The sequence below is a fragment of the Salarias fasciatus genome, chromosome 23 (genome assembly GCF_902148845.1).
Source record: "Salarias fasciatus chromosome 23, fSalaFa1.1, whole genome shotgun sequence".
Taxonomy (NCBI): domain Eukaryota; kingdom Metazoa; phylum Chordata; class Actinopteri; order Blenniiformes; family Blenniidae; genus Salarias; species Salarias fasciatus.
Window position 1 is genome coordinate 33694112 of NC_043766.1, and position 15746 is coordinate 33709857.

General features: G+C 46.4%; 1 protein-coding gene and 1 long non-coding RNA gene across 3 annotated transcripts in view; one reads left to right on the forward strand and one right to left on the reverse strand.

Annotated features, from left to right (window-relative positions):
- The window catches only part of LOC115382260 (uncharacterized), a 425955-nt gene that overhangs the window by 116248 nt on the left and 293961 nt on the right, over positions 1-15746 (forward strand). The window lies entirely within an intron of this gene.
- Positions 8135-15746, reverse strand: part of LOC115382226 (calcium-activated potassium channel subunit beta-2-like) — an 8479-nt gene continuing 867 nt past the window's right edge. The window contains exons 2-5 of one of the 2 annotated variants that reach the window (XM_030083933.1): positions 9926-10030; positions 9670-9840; positions 8725-8920; positions 8135-8469 (exon numbers count right to left, since the gene is read on the reverse strand). In XM_030083933.1, the coding sequence (XP_029939793.1) occupies positions 8140-8469; positions 8725-8920; positions 9670-9840; positions 9926-10030 (802 nt within the window). In that variant the 3' untranslated portion in view covers positions 8135-8139. Of the gene's footprint in view, positions 8470-8724; positions 8921-9669; positions 9841-9925; positions 11327-15746 lie in introns of those variants that run through there. The other variant, XM_030083932.1, reaches the window with a different exon arrangement.

A 15746-nucleotide genomic window follows, 5' to 3' on the forward strand; every position in this document is an offset into this window, starting at 1 on the left:
TTTTTCAAAAAGCGAGTAACAGACGTTTGGCTTTGACTTTTGAGAAAATCGTCCACTATACCTTTAAGGAAGCAGCCATAAAAATGAAAACACTCCTGTACCCTTTTTTTTCCCCCCCAAAGTTCAAACAACACAAGTCATGTGAACTCACGTCTATGAAACTGCTCAATGAAAACATATCAGGACCGACGCAGCGGTGACTAGCTGGAGATAAATACCGGCTGCTCATATCAGACCGGTTCCTCTGACCGGCCCGATGCCGACTGGCCAGATGACCGATATGGTGCGCCCTGAGATAGAATCACTGTGTCTTTCACGGCGTCCTGAAAGCCATCGCCGCTTTGCGGCGTTTGCAGAGAGCCTGTCCAAGATGGACGTCGTTCCTTCTGCTGCCTGTTCTTTAGTCTTTTTTTTTCCATCTTGTGTTTGGTGCAGAGTGTAAATCGACCTGTCTGACCTTTGACATCTGCCAGTCTGTGGTCGGCGGTTTCTCTCACTTCCTCAAAGCCTCTTCCAAACTGCGTCCGGCTCCGAGTCCCGTATCGATGGGCGTACGGCCTGAGCCGCGGATCCAGACGTGTGCGGGGCAACGCCGACGCGCTCGCTTCACAGAGGGGAGTTTAACAGGTTTACTGGCAAAGAGAGGCTCGTCCTCGAGAAACTGACGCCGTGTGAAACTCTCGCTCGCTCATCGGGTGGCTGTTAGCGATCAGCTTGATTGGATCCAGCGGCCGACTTGGGGTCTTTTATTGAATTTATTTTATTTTTTTGCAGTGGAATGAAATTATTCTGGTGTTTTCTTGGATGCAGTTCTTTCAGATTGTGTGGACATGTAGTGAACACAGCGCTCTCACCGCCACCACCCCACAGTCCCCACTCAAGTGCCCTGTAGCGTTCACGAGCTAGCTAGCTACCCGCAGTGCTGCTATGTAGCGACGGCGTGCGGCGGCCGCACGTCCGTTCCTCCCGTCACCGGCGCCTCTGCGAAACGTCTTAGGAGTTGACGTGAACAGACTGTTCACGTGCAGCGCCGGCGTCTGTTAGGTTTTGTCTTAAGATGAAAGAGTTCTTTATATTTTTGCTAAAGCCGCGCAGAAGTACATCTATATGTTAAATATATCACGAATAGAAATCTCTTCCATCGCTTTATTTTTCTTCCGGAACAGATTTTAAAGACAGGCCGTTCACAGAGCAGCGTCCTGGAAACCCCGTTTCCATGACGATGGCGGCGGAGCTCTTTCTAAAACTTCCAAAAAAGGCAGCGAAGACAGTAAAGAGTTAAAGCGTTTTGAATCGTTTTTATTTTGTCGTGAGTGGATTTTAATTCTTCTGTGCCTCTGCCCTTCAGTTCTTGGTGTTGTTTCGGTTTTCCAGTCGGCTTTCCAGCCGGTTTGCTCTCAGCTTAAAGCACAAATATATGAATCCCCGCTCCGTCACGTGACTTGTCAGAGAGAGGAAGACTACCTGGAGGTTATGAGCATAAAAATCTAATTTCTATGGGAAGTTTACAGGAATAATGTATTTTTGTACGAGTTTTTATTTCTACGTGCCTAAAATGTGAATTCCAAAGTTTGGTCCTGGGTTTGGCAGCGTGCCGAGGAGACGAACCCCGGTGAGCGCCGACGCCGCCGGGTTTCTCCGCCGTCTAAAGATTCGCCGGGCTCTGTCTTGAGCTCAGAGCGATCGTCGCCCGAAAATCCCAGACGAACAGACTTGAGTTTCGCTCCTGCAGCCCGGAGTGTGAGCACAATGATCAGGTGTGTAAGTGTGTGTGTGTGCGTGCGCTCTGTTGTTTGAATGCTCAGAGAAAGACTGGCCTGGTCTGTGATGGAGAGAGAGAGAAGCCAGAGCAGGTGTGACAGCACAAACATTTATTTATATTTATCCCTCAACACTCGGTATCGTCCGGCTCTGCGTCTGCGTCTGGAAACAGGAAGCTCTCTGTAGCATCGGTCATCTTTTCTCCCTGCAAGGCTTCGCTTCACAACTCTAAGATGTTTCTATTTTATTTTTCAGTCAACTTGAAAACTCTAATAGATTACAGTGGTTGCTGTTGGCAAATTTAAGTACATAAAGGAAAAGCGCTACACTCAGGTTATTTAAGGGGAAGTGTGCAGATCGTTATAATTTGTTACAACAGTGGAGCAGATAGGTTAACGCTCTACAGCTCCGTTTGCGCTAATGCTGACGTGATGTTTTGGTAATGGTAAATGGACTACACTTATATAGCGCTTTTGCACTGCATTATCACATTCACCCATTCACACTCACATTCACACACCAGTGGAGGCGGCTGCCATGCAAGGCGCTCAGTCCGTCCACTGGTTTTAATGAACGGCCTGATGGACTCCGCTCCCAGGTTTCTCCTGGAGCCACAAAACACGACTAAACATCAAGTGTCACGCAGCTTATGAAGTTATATAGCTTTTGCAACCATTTTTATCTGTTTTAACCTCTTTAGCCAAAATTAGCTCATTCAGCTCGTTTGGTTTTTTTTAGCATTTTGGATTTTGGCCATTTGTTTCAGGTCATTTAATCGATTTGATCCTTTTGGGCTCCATTCTTGATATTTTCAAACATTTTGCTGATTTTTACTTTATATTCAATCTCCCTTATAACACTTTTTTCTGTTTATTAGCATTTTTGGTAAATTTTCAGTCTTTTTAGCCACTTTTAGGGACGGCGGCTGTTCTAGAGCAGTGTACAGACTCGTGTCGCCGTCACGGTCCTGGTGCTGTGAATCCTGCTGGAGGGACTCATACCGGGGATTAATGTTGATTGAAGTTTGGTTTTCCTTCAGTCACTCAATTCAAAATCCCATTTCTGGTCAGAAAGTAGAAGCATACACAGGAAACAGCTCGACTTCTTTATGTAGGATGTGGACCTTAAGTAGCATTACACACACACTCACACACACACACACACACAGACACACACATCGCTGTCAGCCTTCACGAACGACTAAAGAAAACATTCCTGTGGCCTGTTGAGCCGTCCTTTCATCACATGCGGCCTCGGTCCGGCGTAAGGACCCCACGGCCCACCAACAAATGTGCCTGACTCAAAAAAAAAAACATCCGACATTCAAAACAAGCCAAACCAACAGGAAATTTGATTCAGTTATTAGAGAGAAGCCAAAGAAAAAGTCACCGTGAACCGTAGCGATAAACATATATAGAAGTTTGTTTTTTGTATCTTTGCGTGAATAATCATTCTAGAGTTACTGCAGTCGGTCGAAATAGCTTTAAGGCCCACGGAAACACTGAAAACGACGTAGCTAGACGATAGCGGCTGCTGCTGAAATGAGGCCACACAGAGAAACGGACACTATGAGCATCAAGCGTTTCAGAAACGTTCCGTTTTCAGGGAGCCCGAGCGCCGCCGGCGCCGCCTCGTTGGTTTTGAATTTCCACTTGAAGACGGGGCCGACGTGTCGGTGGACCGACTCTCTGCAGTCCAGACCTGTGGCCGGCGGGCATTAGCAGCAGTCGGTGATGTACGGATATTATGAAAGCAAGTGAAGTGCACTTTCTGATTCATTTAGTTCTGGCTGCAACTGAAAGAGAGAAGGAGGCGGCACGAGTCCCGGAGAGGGACTCTCTTCTTCCTCCCCTTCCTGTGTTTTGCATCAGGAAGTTTTCATAAGTGACTTAATATTTTACTGCACTTACTTTTCTTCCAAAGGTTTTGTGAAAATCAATCAAACTAAATCTAGATTTTTTTTTGTTTCCTCCACATTGTGCCTTTTTGATTTCAGCACGAGGAACCGTTTGGGTTTCACTCATCTCGACCCACTCCTGAGTAAGTCTGTGTCCGTGGCTCCTCAATAAAAATGAGTTTGACACCGCTGCTATATACAGGAGTGTCAGGAAGTAAAGTGAAAAAGGCCAGGACTGCCCTGCGCCCCACCACCCCCCACCTCTTATTTCGTCCCGTTAAAAAGCCGTTGACGACGCCTCTTTCATCATTTGAGGTGAAATTGGCATGAAGGAAAACAAGCACGTCTCTGTCTTTGGGCCGGGTTGTGGTGCAGTGGTTTGCACTCTCACTTCACTTTGATACCCTCCCCCGGTTCAAATCCAGGCTTGAGACCCTTCCCTGCTGAGGTTGCATGTTCTTCCTGACTCTTGGAGTTATTCGGACTCCCTCTGCTGTTAGGGATGTGTTCAAAATAATATCAGTTTAATACACACCGGCCCCTAATTGTTCATGTCAGGAAGACATAACAATTAAAACATCATTATATAAAGGAGCCAAACAAATCATTTCAAATTCAGTAAAGCAAACCAGAAAGGAAAAACCAACCCAAAACCCTTTGTTCAACAATATTTCATTAATTGCAGCCTGTGTTGCAGTCTCTTGTAGAAGATAGTTTGGAACTGGCCTCTCCAGTACACAAAGTTTAGTTTGCAGTAGTGCGGAATGCATTAATCCACTCTTATGACCAGCCCTGCACAGCATATTTATTTTTAAATGGTAAAACAAGTTTGTTTAAGAGAAAAAAAAGAAGTTATTGTTAAATAAGTGTAGATGTCGGTGTACATCATTAAACCCGGTACAAGTGGAACTCCTGCCTTTTTTAAATTAACAAACATGATAAGTGCATTTTACAATACAAACACTGAAAGGGGAAAAAAATCTGTCATTAAAAAATTACCTTGTTGGAAAATAGGCATTTCGAGTTTGTTTTTTTTCATTAGAAATCACAACGAATACATAATCTACATCGCGAGGTGTAAGACAGCAGCATTACAGTCATTACAGCATTACATCCCATTACAGTCATTGTAGTCGATGAACAAGAACAGTTTCATGCCGAACCAAACAGCAAAGCACAGCACTGCACGTCGCTGTGGATCTCCGTGCCTGTCCGGGACCAACAGTCGCTCCCTGTCAAGGCCTCAGTGTGCTCCCCCGTTGCCGCCACGGCGTTCCTACGACAGTCTACGTCGTAGCCCTACGACGGGCTACGCCGGGGCTTGACGTGCGCCTCCCGTAAATCGTGACTTCGCGTCGAGGCGACGCGTGGTGACGTGAACGTCGAGGGCTGTGATTGGTCCGCTTTCGCGTTGTTTATAGAGTAAAGTAGAACTCACATGGAATGCTTTTCTGATCCAAACAGTACTTCAGGAGAAATTTAGATCCAAAATTGAGCGGCGCACATCCCTATACTGTTAGCAGACGGGGCTGTGTGTATAGCCGCTCCTAAAACGGCTTTAATCGTCCAAAAAGCTCATTAGTTACACCAATATTTCATCACGGTCCGCTCAGCCTCTCCTGCACCACAGCCCGGTGTCGCCAGATATGTCATATATGCAGATATATGTTTGGTAAGCGCACACGTGTCTAGATACGTACGTCTAGAAATCTATGTCTATGTCTAGGTAAAGCCGGAGCTACGGAAGCCGCATTGTTGTTGTGACTGCTAGCGGCTTGGCGGTGAAATTGCAGAGGAGGGTGCTCCCTTGACGCAAAAGCAAGATATGTTCAGTAGCGGCGTAGGAACGCCGTGGAGGCGACGGGGGAGCATACTGAGGCCTTCACTCCCTTCAGGGGCTAAACGCTCCCGCCTCCAGCTGAAGTCCACAGCTGATTGCCAATCAGTCCGCTGGTTCTGCGCCTGCGGTCCTTTGTCCAGCCGTCTTTTGACTGAAAACGCAGAGCCCATTTCCTGCCTGGGCTACTACACTTTGAGTTCCTTTTGAGGGTGGAGAGGGAGAACCGTGATCGGACGCGTATCTGCACAGCGAGTCAATAAATCCGTTAACTCCTTTTCCCTATTTGGGTGCGACAGCCCCTGTATTGTCCGTGTGTTCGTATAATTCCACAGGTTACAGATGTAAGTTGGAGCAGGAACGCTCACACACGTTCCCCATCCATAAGCCGGACAAACGCCGATTAGAACACAGTCAAAAGACTGAATGCTGCCCCTCTCACACACCTGCAGCTCATCACCTGTGTGCCCCATTTATACTTTTCCCATACTGCTCCCCCCGTGGTTAAATAAAGAAAAGATAAATGGCTCCTACATTTGCTCTCAATTATTTTGTAGAAGATGAAGAGGGAAGATCGTACTGGGCGGTTGAACGAGAGCTCCCGCTTTCTTCTCCTGCTGGTGTGTTTGGGATCTTTGCTGTGTTGAAGCGTCATTTCCTCGGTCAGAGTGGACTGTTCCTCTGGAACGAGCCGTTCTTCTCAGGTTTGCGGAGGGACTGGCGTGGTCAACGCGTGCCGGCTTCACCCTGAGGTGAGGGCCCCCGGTTGGACTCCTGATTTATGGCTGGATGAATGAACCGCTTTTATTTTGAACACACTCCTTTCAGATGATTATTCAGCTGCACAGCCTCGGTTGGCTTTCTACAACTTCACTACACCTACTGGAACGTTATTTTCCCTGAAATAGTCCCTGAAATTGAATAGGACTCATATCATTCTGAACTCCACTGTGTGTGAGATTAATTGCTGACCCTTCATTGCCCCTGTGTGTGAATGTGAGCATTTAGCAGGGTGAGTTTGACCTTTGACCTTTCGTTTCTTGGTTTATGCTCCAGTTGGGGAGCTCTTCTGGTGTTCCAGACGTTTAAGGGCTTCGTTTCAGTAAAAATCCCGTCGCGATTCGACAGATCACCACGTCTCCAAACAGCGCAGGTGTTTTGTGAGGTTGAAAGAAATTCAGATTGACGGGTTCTACGTTGTTACCCCCCCTCAACCCTCTGGCCTTCAGGGGGGTTGGGGGGCATTCTGTCCACCAGGTGGCGGCGTTGGCGCTTGACTTTAGGAAGTCCAGTCTTATCTGAGCTCCAGGTGCGTCTCGACCGAATCGAAGCTGGTCCAGCCGTGGAGATGAGTTCGTTCCTTCAGTGGTTTTGGGGGAATTTCACACACTATTTGTAATTCCAGGATCGTGATGTTTGTTGTTTCTCACACTCCGCTCGTTCAATTCCCCAGAGCTTCAGCCCTCATCGCGTCTGCGCCTGATGACCGATACCGAAATATCCCCGGTGTCTGCTTTCAGATCAGTTCTCATGCTTCAGTATCGATTTAACATTGTGGCCCCCATTTCTGAGCTTTAAAGTAAAACCTAAAGCTGACACCTGTAGGAAGCGTAGCTATCGTATTGATGATCGACGCTGTCGCACGTCGGTAGTATTGACCATTTAATCAGCACCTGGCTCGTCCTCTTCTGGTCTCGGTTGACGGAAGGCCGACTCGACGCTGCTGCGACTCACTAGCACCGCACTCTGCACAAACCTGGTATTCCGTGTCGATGTGGGTTCTAGACCATATTTAATAGGCTCAAACACTCAGATGAACTGAAAACTGTGAATTTATTACGTCAGTTGACTCAAATGAATAAAAGAAAAAAAAAAGTTTAATCTTAAAATTAAGATTTTTGTTTTGATTGTTGTTTTTTTTTGCACCTGACCTGTTACTGTTGAGTGAGGACTGGGATGAAGCGTCTCTGGGTCGTCCAGTGGAATCATCAAACCAAATGATTTGGGAGGACGTGCGCGGTTCACCCTGTAGCTTCCCCACTGAGGACGACTCACCACTGTCCCCTTTTCTGCCTGATCGTTTGAAAACTATCAGCCGACAATCCTGCAGACATCGATGCCTTGGCTTTAATGAGGTCTTCCTGTGTGACGAGGAGACGTTCGATCACTGTTGGACGACGTTCCCTTAGCGATCAGCGATGTCCAAACTGGTTGTTACTGGGTTGTTTTGCTGATTCTTTTTTGTTTGTTTTGTTTTTTCAAACTACTTTTTAAAGGAAGCATGATGTGAGGAGGTCGCTGTATGCAAGACAGGCGCACTGCGTATGAAACTGTGTGGGATAACGCACGCTTTGCAGTTCCACCTGTTGTGTTTGAGTATCTCATAATAAAAGAATGATGCTTGACTCGAGCTGCTGTCCGTCTGCTGATTCCCGTTTTGTGACTGGTTGAATGGGTGAGGTGATAATTCTTAAAGTTTGTTCACACTGCTTCACTGGAACACACTCCACACTGACCATGAAATAAAATGCTCAGAGAAAAGCCAGACGCTGCATCTTGTTTTATTATTATTAGGCCGGTGTGACCCGTCCTCATCCAGCTCACTGAGCGACAGAGTCCCAGCTCTGTCCTTCGTGGTCCTGGTTCAGACCTCCTCTGTCCCGGTCAGAGGACGGGTCCCGATGAGCCGCGAGCGGGGCGTCCTCGTCTGTCTCTCACACCTGATGGACAGGTACTGCGTCAGCTTCACCATGGCGACGATGGCCGTCCCCCCGACCAAGACGCAGGTGGGCCAGAACAGGGAGTAGAAGACCGCCGCCCGGCCGTAGAACGGGGCCAGGAGGGCACTGCTGGACCTGCCTCCAGGGTCCACAAAACACTGAACCCTACGCTGAGACCTGAGGCGGCGGGAAACGTTCTGAACGACGGCGTGGGTGGCCGAGTAATCCTTCTGGCACTTTGGAATGTAGAAGCACTGGAAAACAACGGCGAGAGAGAAGAGTTCAGTTTGGATAGGAGAAGAATACACCACAGTCTGGTTCTACAGGAAGTCTCCTCTGAGTCTGGTTCTGCAGAAAGTCTCCTCTGAGTCTGGTTCTGCAGGTTTCTTCCTGTTTCAGGTTTATTTCTCAGTTTAGTCTCAGGTTGTCAGACTGGCGGTTTCCTCCCGACCGGCTGATGAACTGAGAACACTCCGTCCTGCGATGATCAATGAGGAGCGGCTGCGTACCTCTGGATTCCTCTCGTGCGCCTCCTCGTTGTGCAGCAGTCGCACCACCCTATCGGAGGAGTTGATCCTGACGTAGACCTGGAGGCAGGGGTACTGGGACCTCCGCCAGCACTCCGCTCCACAGCTGTACGAACAGTTCACGTCCCACACGATGGTGGAGTTCACGACGGTGCAGCTGTTCTCGTCCGTCCACACGCTGTACAAAGACATTAGAAGTTCTCTTCTCTTTATCATCTTCAATAGTTGGATTAAGATCATCGCAGTTTATTGTAATAAATAAGATAAAATTCCAGGAAAGCTGTGTTGGCTGTTTAGAGTTTGGTAGTTCTATAAAGACCAGCCACCATAATGCATTTATCAGGTGTTATGTTGAGGCCTGTATCTTGAAAGAGCTGGTTTAAATGTGATAATTAATTTAAAAAAATGTGTTTCAATGAAGGATACACCGTATCGGACCTGACACATGATACTGGGAACTTTACTAAGACCCAGTTTCTGTTCAATCCCACAAAGTGACATTATATCCCATATTTTCTTCCCCGGAAATTCAGATTTATATGATGTAAGGCTCCAAATATGAGTGACTACTTTGGTAAATTTAATGGTTTTCTTGACCAGCATGCCTCCTGTTTTCACAGTAACGTTTTCAAGAGAAAAAGTGAAAGTTTCATGGTGTTTTGTGTCTGTTTACACAACAACAGTGCTCAGAGCCACTGCAAATGCAGCTTTTTGAAAGGGACTCATAAACAGAAAGGCTCGGCTTCTGTCTTCTTGTGAAACACTGATTTCTGCAGGATTTCAGTACATCTGTAGCATCTTACACCTGGAGGAACTATTTATTTCCCCACTCCTTCCGTTTTTCACACCTCAGCCTTTGCCAGTTATTTCTAATCGCGTCCCCCCGTCCTGTTTGATGGCGTGTCGTTTGAGGGACGTGGACGGTACCTGTCGGAGTGGGAGCGCAGCACCGTGACCCCCAGCACAAAGTACATCATGGCGGAGAAGAGCACCATGCTCAGGCCCAGCAGCGTGGCCCGGTCCTCTCCTGGCCGCAGAGCCGTCACCGTCCTCCTCTTGTCGAGAGCCTGGTGCTCACAGATCTTCTGGTAGATGGATCTGAAAACGAGTTGGAGGTCCATCTTTCAAAGGGAACCGACACAGATCTGCCCGGCGTGGCAGGGTAGGCGGCGTGAAACTTTACTTCCTTCCTCCTTCATCCGGCGCTTTGTTTCCGACCCACAGGAACATGCTTCCAGAGGAGCGATGGAGTGGGAGTCCGCGGTGAGCACCTGAGGAGACGGCCCACCTGAGAGGCGAGCAGGGACTGGTCAGAGGCCGAGACGCCCTGAGACAGCTGCTGTCCAAAACCGGCCCTGCAACAAGCTCCAGTTCGGCCCGCCAAGCCACCGAGTACATTTTTAAGATTTCACTGAAAACTGAATTTTTCAGAGTAACTGAGACCCAAAGCTGAGATATCGGTGACTCTGCCATGAAAGCTAGCTGGCTAGCATTAGCCTCAAAGCCATGCTGACAGGTGAGTTTGTGAAAACAGGCAAAAGGAGAAGGTTTCAGGACATTTCACTGTATTTTGCACAAGAAAGTTTCTTTAAAATTGACTTCATGTTGACATTGGAGTCCCTTTTTGGTGATAATTGTTTACTTTTGTGAAAATATAGACATTTCTATGACATATACTCTTCTCCACAGCAAACAACAACTTTAAAGTTTAAGATTAAAGGTTATTTTGGCACTGTTTACCGCCCGCCCCACTCAGGATGAACTACGGTATTCATGTTGAACCTGAACAGAAATGAGCTTAAGAACCCTGCATTACTCTAAAAGTAACTGCATTTATGCCTCAAAGCTACTCCGTTTAAGTGTTTACATTAAAAGTAAAAACAGGAGGGAAAATATCAGCTTGTCCGGTTAAAGAGAAAGAGGAATATGTCGAAAAGAAAAACAAAAAGATCAAGAGAGTTCAGAGACAGGTGGGGAATCACTGAGCTGGGCTGGCAGCCTGAAGGCCATTCGCTCTGCTGGATCCTCTGAACTGTCCCAACAGTTTCATACCCACTTCAAACACATCAGTGTGTAAAGTAAAATAAAAGTTAAAACCCAGTGGAGCCCACAGGATCCTAATTCCCCCGTAAAAGCAGAACATTATTTTATTCTAGTGTTTCCATTTTTACCTTAAATGTTGTCACAGAATGAAAAAGTAATCCTGATACTGCGAGTATTAAAAATGAATGAATGAAAGTAAACCATGCATTCAGTGACAAATTAAACAATTCAAGGAGCAGAGAGAGAACAAACTGAACGGGAGGGGGCATGAGGGAGAGAGCAGGCTGTTCATACGACCATGCTTCAAGTGAAAATGCGTCACTTTTGTGTTGTTGTCTCAGAAAAATGTTACATTTACACAGCAACTCTTTGTAAAACGATGTGCGTTTACAGGGAAAAGGCCAAAACACTGACAATGATGCAGTTTCCAGGTCAGGCCACTAGTGGGTGCTGTTGTTTGTTTCTGTAATGAAATCCACTTTGTTCATACAAACAGTAAAGAGCGAGGGTGCTGAAACAGAACCTTAAGAACCAAGAGCAGTATGATGAGGTTACTGATAATAAAGACGATAAAGTTTATCAGGTAAAGGACATTCAATTATTATGTGAGTGAAATCACTGACTGGACACTCTGTTATGACCGAGAATCCAGATCGATCTGCACAGCGAACCATGCAGAAACTGAACACAGAGATGGATCAGAGACATTTTGTCACTGCATTCAGAGAACGAGGCAGCGCTTTGAGAAGTGGACCTCTGGACTGATCAGGCCTCAAGACCTCAGGCGACAGGTGAACACTGTCACGCCAGAAGTGCCAGTATCCACACTATTGCTTTCACTCACATTCAGTTAGTACATGTTCTCCACTTTTGTCAGGCAGGGAGGAACAGAATGTGAAACGGACGGATTGATCGAGTACAGAACTCACCTGATGAAAGGTCAGAGGTCAGACTGATGGTGCAGCATCAGCAGTTTCACCTTCTGCTGTAACCCGCACCCATACTTTTCCCTGTGAAGCCACAAGACGAGACAGAAGCCGCCGGCGACGGACCGCAGAGACTACAAAGAAGTTCTCTCCTCGGTGGTCCACAAGACGAAGGATCCAGGAAAAACCGTTCGGCGAGTTCTGACCTTCACGCCTCTGTCTGCCCGGCGGCGCCGCTCTCTGAGAGCCTGTGAGCCCGGGGCGTCTCTGCGTGTGGATGTCTGCGGCGGTGGACTGAGGGGAGGGAGTGACCTCCGCATGAAATGTTCCTGGCACTCAAACCTGCTGGTAACCAGAGATGACGAAGCCACGGCGTCTGACACTGAATCAAGGCAAACTGAAAAATACTGGGAAAGATCGTTCAGAGGCTTCCGGGTGAGGCAGAGTCTCTGCACGTTGTTTCCTTATGACGTAGAAACGAGGCTTTTTGGCGTTTAATAAAAACTAGAATCAGCACTCAGTGGCTGAAGGTTGGTACTCGTTCTCTTTTGGCTGGTTCTCTTCTTTTGATTTTTACTTTTTATTCCTATTTTTTATTTACTATTTATTCTGCATTACGTGTCAAAAAGTCAGTGTATTAAATGAGTGTCAGTGCTGTCATGCGATCAAAAAATTCATCTAATTTATTACAGGATTTGTAATTAAGTAATCTAATTAATCATTTTAGTCTAATATCTGCTTTAGGTCCCCAAGTGAAGAATTGTAGTGCACGACTCATCAAATGAAAACAGAGAAGAGAAGATTTGAAATCCACATTTTTATTGACGATGAATGAAAGCTCAGTCAGGACGTCTCGTCCAAAATTAATTCTAAACCCAATCAGGCAGCTCAAATAACACTTTCAGTGTGTTTCAATAATGAAATTCAAAAGAAGAAAAGGATGAAGTACATCCCAGCAAACCGATTCGGCCTGGCGCACTGTTCAAAAATGCAAATTCTGAAATAAAATCAGGCTGAGTTTCAAATAGTCACTGCAGGAAACTAAATTCAAAATGAACACTAAAGCTGACTCAGAATGAATACTACAAGTAGAGCATGCCTCTAAATAAGACAACTCTTCCATTCACATTGAATTGCCACTCAAGTGTGCGTGATTAATCTTAGATTTTTTTTTGTGTTAATTTGTGGTGTAATTAATTAATCTAAAGAGTGCATTAAAGTGACAGCCTTAAGTGTTATTACACCATCTGTCTCGCTCGCGGCTCGTGAATCTACGCCTTTGTTATTGTCGCAGCCATGTGCTGCCCTGCTTCATGTCGACAGCCCCAGAGCTATTTATTCACCTTTCTGATGGGTGTTAGAAAGGTCGAGGAGGGCGCGTCTTCTGATGTTAAAACCACAAGAGGAATGCTGTCTGATGTGGTCGATCGCTTGGCCGTGCGCACCATCCACATACTGTAGATCATGTCCCCTCCACCCATCCATCCTTAGATTAGACTTAGTAACACACACACATGAACACACACACAGGTGTGTACATGCTGGCGTCGTCCGCAGTGCGTCAGAAGCTAAGCCGCTCGTTATTCTATAGCACATAAACTTTATGGTGTTCGGTGACGGCCGGACCGGCCGCTGTTCTACGTTACGTCCCGTGACTCGCCACAAAATAGAAGTTTAACTGGCTGTGAAGTTTGCTGCTTCTATGAACCGATTCATTCCCGGAAAAACTGAGTTGAAGTAAATCTAGACTTTTACAAAGTAATGAGAGAAAATCCCTGAATGCACTAGAACCGGCGTGTTCCATGTGTGGTGGTCCTCCTCAAAAACTGCATGACGAAGAGAAGTGAACAGGAATGCTGTGACCCACACGGAGGAGCTACGAGCTTCAGAGATTCAGTAGGTGGAGCCAACAGAAAGAGCTGCTCCTGTTCTCCAGACCAGTCGGTCTGAACCCAGAGCACGTCGTCTCTATGGCGAAGCACGGCAGAGGCAGCATCATGCTGTGAGGCTGCACTGCTCTGCATCCGAGAAACAGGCAGGAAATCTATATGAGCTGGGAGCCATCCTGGGACCAGCATCCATCCAGCCATCCATCCATAAATCATCCATCCATCCATTAAATCCATCATGCATCCATCCATCCATCATCATCCATCCATCCATCATCCATCCAGCCACCACCCATCCATCGTCCATCCATCCATCCATCCATCATCCATTTATCCATCCATCCATCCATTAAATCCATCCATCCATCCATCCATCCGTCCATCCATCCATCCATCCATCCATCCATCCATCCATCCATCATCTATCAATCCATCCTGCATCATCCATCATCCATCCATCTATTTATCCATTAAATCTATCCATCCATCCATCCATCCATCCATCCATCCATCATCCATCCAGCCATCCATCATCCATCCAGCCATCCATCATCCATCCATCCATCATCTATCAGTCCATCCTGCATCATCCATCCATCCATCCATCCATCCATCCATCCATCCATCCATCCATTACATCCATCCATCCATCCTTTACATCCATCCAGCCATCCAGCCATCCATCCATCCATCCATCCAGCCATCCATCCAGCCATCCATCCATCCATTAAATCCATCCGTCCATCCATCCATCCATCCATCCATCCAGCCATCCATCCATCCATCCATTAAATCCATCCGTCCATCCATCCATCCAGCCATCCATCATCCATCCATCCATCCAGCCATCCATCCAGCCATCCATCCATCCATTAAATCCATCCGTCCATCCATCCATCCATCCATCCATCCAGCCATCCATCCATCCATCCATTAAATCCATCCGTCCATCCATCCATCCAGCCATCCATCATCCATCCATCCATCATCTATCAGTCCATCCAGCCATCATCCATCCATCCATCCATCCATCCATCCATCCATCCATCCATCCATCATCCATCCAGTCATCCATCATCCATCATCCATCATCCATCCATCCATCATCTATCAGTCCATCCAGCCATCATCCATCCATCCATCATCTATCAATCCATCCTGCATCATCCATCATCCATCCATCCATCTATTTATCCATTAAATCTATCCATCCATCCATCCATCATCCATCCAGCCATCCATCATCCATCATCCATCCATCCATCATCTATCAGTCCATCCAGCCATCATCCATCCATCCATCCATCCATCTAAAAAACGTCAGTTAGATTGACTCTGAGAGTAATGCAATAGGAATCAAACAGCTGAAAATGTGCTCATGCTCTGTACTTTCTTCTTTAACCAGTTTTACGTGAAGAAGCTGAGAAAACAGATTTTTTTTTCTCCACAACACGACAAAGACAAGCAGAGACGCCCAGTCCAAGCACTGATGTCACGGGTCTGTTTTGGGAAGGCTATTTGAAAGGCATGTGTGCAGATTGCTGGTGTATGTGTGCATGTGTCGTCCCCAGTTGTCTTTTTAAGATCCTACAGCTGTTCTCCTTTGTTTGGATTCAGTGTTCAGTAGCGGAGCGAATAGGCACATGTGGGGTGAACGAAGGTGAATCGTGTTACTCTCACCTTCCAGCTATTCTCATATATATCTGTATACGTTGGCCTTAGGCCTCAGTGCTTCTGTAAGGGTGTTCATACTGTACTCAGAGCGTAAATAAAATGATGTTTATTGTCATGTCTTCCAGTTTATACATTTTTTACAGCTTTTTGCTGATAAAGTGCACTTTGATTGTGGATTTTCTATTATGGGTTAAATGAATGGAAATGGGATGAGCTTATGGTGGCATATTAATCACTACAAATGCTTCTGAATTCTCACAGTGGTTTGGATCCTCATACGAATATGACAGAGTAGGTGTAAGAGCAGTGACTGACAGTTTGGAAATGTTTTATTTTACCACTATAGGACCATTTGTGTCTCTACATGAGAATTACTATAACTCTATGATGAATGCTGGATCACAATTAAGTTTAAACGCGAAAGTCAAGTTGTTCAACAAGTCAAACACATTTAACCTTTAGAATGAGGCGA